Here is a 4,715-nt window from a genome sequence, read left to right on the forward strand (position 1 = left end):
GGCAGTCCGCAGACACGGATGATGGAGCCGACCATCCAATGCTATCCGCATACATCCTGCTCCAATTTATTTAAAGCTCGCATGCTCAAATAGCCTCATATATAGTCTATAATATTTCAAATGTTCAAATGCAGCAGTAGTTCTAATTTAAATAAGTTCAAATATTACACTCCAACATTGTTGTCCCCTTTAACCGCCCACAAATGCTCAATCAGATCCTTCTTCAGTTGCTCGATAGTGAATTTGTTGATGCATTTGAACAAACTCTTCAAATGTGGCCGGATTCTGGTGAGGAAGTTCGATAGGATCACCCATGTTCTCAAATTCAAGACATGTAGCAACATCCTCACCCTCATCCTCCATGATCATGTTGTGCATGATCACACAACATGTCATCACCTCCACAAGGTCTCCGGATCCCATTGTTTAGCAGGTTCACGAACAACTGCAAAACATGCGTGCAAAACTCCAAAAGCACTCTCAACATCCTTTCTAGTTGTTTCTTGTCTTTGGGCAAAGTGAGACTTTTTCTGAACAATTGGGTTAGAGATGGTGTTCACAAAGGTAGCCCACTGAGGATAGACACCATCAACCAAATAGTAGCCCATGTTGTACTCGTGCCCATTGACAGTATAGTGGCAAGGAGGAGCTTTTCCTTCAGTCAGCCTAGCAAACAATGGTGATCACTGCAGCACATTGATGTAATTGTGAGACCCGGGCATATGCCAAAGAAAGCGTGCCAAATGCAAAGATCATGTGATGAAATTGCTTCAAGAATGATGGTGGGCTTCTTAACATGACCCTAATATTGCCCTTGTAAAGCTTTTGGACAGTTCTTCCATTTCCAATGCATGCAGTTAAGAGAGTTCAGCAAACTTGGCCACCCTCTTGCTTCCGAGATTGCCAAGAGCCTCTCGGTGTCTGCCATGGTTGGTTCTCTCAGGTAATGAGGTCGAAACACCTCGACCACGGCAGTTGCAAACCTGACCATGGCATCTCCGCATGTCCTCTCAGACATCCGTAGGTACTCGTCCCAAGAATCAGTGGTCGTACCATATGCAAGCATCCGCGGTGCGGCCGTGCACTTCTAGTAACCAGAGAAACCAATCCTTCCCACGACGTCCTTCTTCAAGATGAAGTAGTCATCAAAGGACTAGATGCCATGGTAGAGACAATCGAAGACATTTTTGCGCATTCGAAAATGACGGTGAAATTATCGGTAAAGAGGGCATCGGTGGCAAAGTAGTCATCCATCAACATCAAATGGTCGTGCACCATGTTGCAATTGAGCACTCGATGACCCTTGATCGATACCTTGAAATTGAGAACATGCTCTTCCGCATGCTCCGCGTCTGCAAGGACCGTCTGCATCATCAACATCTCATCCACGTAGTCCTCGTCGGGCGAGTTGTCAGACGACTCTACATAGTGCTCGCATATGTACTCCATATCCGAATTCATTGCTTCAAAGTACAAGAAACAAAAAAAATAGCATGGGCATTTCATCGAACAACTGCCGGACATGGTGAGTATTGTAGGAGCTGATGGTACTTGCACGGAGGTCGAAGGAAAGGTGTGGAATGGCGGAGGAGGAGAAGCGGCTTGGAGCCCGGGTGTACCATTGGAGGTGACGGACTTGCCGAGCTCCGATAGGGGTGTGGTTGGGCGGCCGAGGTGGTGGACCGATGACGAAAGTAAGAGAGAGAAAAGGAAGGAGAGAAAAGGAGAGGATGGAGGTGCGGGGTCCGGGAGGGGTTTTGGGTGGGCCGGGGGTGTAAGAGTCCTATGTGTCTGCTGTTCGGACTCCTAAAATCCCCCAGTTTATCTCGGGTTTACGAGAAAAATGCATCCGGATGCTCGGCGGACCGATACAAAACCATGTCGGATGGCTAAACTGTTGAGATCGTGTAGTCCAGACAGTTGCGGTAACCCTCAGGATGCCCTTAACCCTCATTTTGACGAGTTAAAAGGTTTTAAGGGATCGACTAGATATGCTTTAACAAGATTAGCAAGCATCTTCGTGTTTCTGGCTCAAGGAGATCAAACGGAAGAGGCATTGACCATGAAAGCAACCTACGGCAGCTGTACTGTGGCCGTCAAGGAAGGCAAAGACTACGTGGAACTTGGTGTGACTAAAGCCAACTAGCCACCAACACATACTGGGGAGTTACATTGAAATGCTCACACACAGAGACACAGTAGTCACAAGTTTTAAGCAGTTTCCTTACACGAGGCTTCAATTACGTACGTACACACAACTCAGGCTAGCAACAGTAACTCACTGCACTTCACATACCCCATCTAAAAAGTGCATATACACACATAGTATATCAGTATAGAAAAAGGAATAATAGGTTCTCAAAAAAGGGGAACAATAATTTACTAAACTACAAGGAAGGGGATCTAAGTCCTTTGTGCACTCTTCTGTTTGCCAGATTAACTTTTGCGCTGACGTTTTCTCACTGCCACATGATTCTTCTGTTTTTCGTAAGTAACAACGTAGTCGCCGTAAGGCGGGATCCGAGATCTCCTTACTAGCACCTCAAACTTGTCTTCAACAGGTATATCACGGCCTGTCAGTAGTTCTTGCGATGTCAGTTTTGGCAGCTCACTTTGACCAGGGCCAGCCTCCCGAAGATCATACACCAGGTATCGCTGAGCCTGACCACCCACCAAGGCCGCACTGCCGAAATTCACAGGGAAATTTCTACCAAGGAGGTCCTCTGGGTGCGTGCCGAAGGACGATAAGTGCTCGCGAACTAGTCCTCTTATGCTCGATAATACTCCACGCCAGAATTCTGTGCTTGGATTAGCTCTTAGTAGCTCGCCGAGTATGTTTGCACCAAGAAATGATCCCTGTAGGAGCGCCGCTAGTTGCATGCCCAGAGATGCCAGTTTCGGATGATCATCAGGATCCATGCTTCCGAAGGCAAGTGCCTTGAAGTAGTACCAGTACTCTTCTTGAGACAGACTCTTCAGCCTGATGGGTTGAGCAGTCCCCAAGTTTGCAACTTGCTCTGCTCTGCCTGTTACTACAATTTTGATCCCAGCACCTGGCAACTTCTGCAAATATGATTGGAAGTTTGTCCATGCTGCCTCATCCACATCGAAGATGAAATCCACGACAAACAAGTACTTCCCTGAGGCTGCCTGGTTGTTCAATGCAAATACTCCGTTCGCTAGATCATCTCCTTTGAAGAAAAACATGTGGGAGAAACGATTGCACACCCTCTCATCCTTGCAAGCATGTTGCACCAGTGTTTTCTTCCCGATTCTGTGTGGGCCGATGATCGGCAGGATGCTAATATGTGTGCAATCGTGACGACTGTCATCACATAGCAAGAAGTTGATAAGTTGCTCTTTCTCGACATGGCGACCAAACATGCACTTATCCATGTATAGGTACATACAGTATGGCTGGCGAGGAAGACGAGGGCAGCTGCCGAGGAGCACGACAAACTCTCTCATATCTGCAGTCGTAGCCTCTAAGCTTTCAAGAACACTTTTCAACTTTGTTGTGCTCCTGGTACCAAATGCTATCGGTGTGTTCATCATAGAAGCAGCAACAGCAAAACGAAGGCGCTTGGCGGTGTTAAAAGTAGAAACGGCAAGAGATTGGCTCCAGTGACTCACCTCATCATCTGCAATGCTCTCTTCTCCAAGGGGTTGGAACTTGAGCCTGTCAAGCATGTAGTACCCGAGATACACGCCCTCCATGAGTGTCTTCAGCTGCAGGAACATCCCTCGATTTGTGATGTGCCGCCCCTCTGCTTCCTCAACAACCATGTTCATCCTTAGCAAGATGCGTTCCAGCCTTCTACGGTCCTCCTCACATGCTTGAGTGCCATAATTTTGCGCCAGGAAAGAGATGAACCGGCTGACAAGATCACCTGTCACAGCTGAAATCAGAACCTCCATGCCAAGATCTGATTTTAGTTTGCAAAGAAAGTAGTTATTTCAAAGGTGGGGAAATAAGGTCAAGAAAAACAGCAACCCAGGGTTATATGACAACAAGGTCAAGAAAGACAGCAACCCAGGGTTATATGACAACGACAGAAATAAATTCATATGATGAGGTGGCTCGTTCTAACACTCATGTACAAAGTTTCCTTTTTGTAACTTGTTTCTACCTTGAGCCCCTTGAGCCGGAGGACCTTTTCTCAGTTTGTTTTCTGTTGCACCTCCGCCTTCTCGATAATGGTCGACGATGGTGAGGATCAGTGGCTGGAGCACCTCAGCTTCTTCAGGTCATCCTCCATCACTAGCAACTGTAGAGATAAGCATCTATATTGTGAGCCTTGACCAGGAAGCAATTATCCATAACTTTTTCTTTCTTTAAAAGAAACATAGCACTAAGGTGGCTAAAAGTCAAGAAATGGAACTGCCAGCACAATGATTCAAAGGTGTGGGCATGTGGCTGAAGCCAGTTAGTCATCGTACACAGACTGGGTTAAACTGAATTGACCATACACATTAGACTAGTCAGAAGTGTGATGTACTTTCCTTCATGAGAATTATATGGCATACACGACTCAATGTAGCAATAGGAAGTGACTGCACGAAAGTACCTTTCTACACCTGAGCTCATATGCTCCTGCTATGAACAGTAAAATAAATAAAATAGAAAAACATTTCAAAAAATTCTAAATTTTTTTGTGGCATACTTTAAGAAATGTTTGTTGTGCATGTAAAATTTCATCACCAAACCACATTGG

General features: G+C 46.0%; 1 protein-coding gene across 2 annotated transcripts; it reads right to left on the reverse strand.

Annotated features, from left to right (window-relative positions):
- Positions 1-2,149: 2,149 nt before the first annotated feature.
- On the reverse strand, positions 2,150-4,262 carry LOC119286422 (disease resistance protein RGA2-like). Of its 2 annotated transcripts, XM_037565796.1 has the most exons (2): positions 4,131-4,262; positions 2,150-3,890 (listed from the first exon to the last, which is right to left on the reverse strand). In XM_037565796.1, exon 2 carries the CDS (start codon positions 3,790-3,792, stop codon positions 2,437-2,439), a length of 1,356 nt encoding a protein of 451 aa, XP_037421693.1. In that variant the 5' UTR covers positions 3,793-3,890; positions 4,131-4,262; the 3' UTR covers positions 2,150-2,436. The 2 variants fall into 2 exon arrangements, with proteins under 2 accessions (XP_037421693.1, XP_037421692.1); XM_037565795.1 differs by lacking the exon at positions 4,131-4,262 and having other exon boundaries at positions 2,150-4,051.
- Between the last annotated feature and the right edge of the window lie 453 nt (positions 4,263-4,715).

The sequence above is a fragment of the Triticum dicoccoides genome, chromosome 4A (genome assembly GCF_002162155.2).
Source record: "Triticum dicoccoides isolate Atlit2015 ecotype Zavitan chromosome 4A, WEW_v2.0, whole genome shotgun sequence".
In the NCBI taxonomy this organism is placed as follows: Eukaryota; Viridiplantae; Streptophyta; class Magnoliopsida; order Poales; family Poaceae; genus Triticum; species Triticum dicoccoides.

Bases quoted from the DNA above. Each gene is read 5' to 3' on its own strand.
- LOC119286422 (XM_037565795.1), bottom strand. From the start codon at position 3,918: ATGGAGGTTCTGATTTCAGCTGTGACAGGTGATCTTGTCAGCCGGTTC.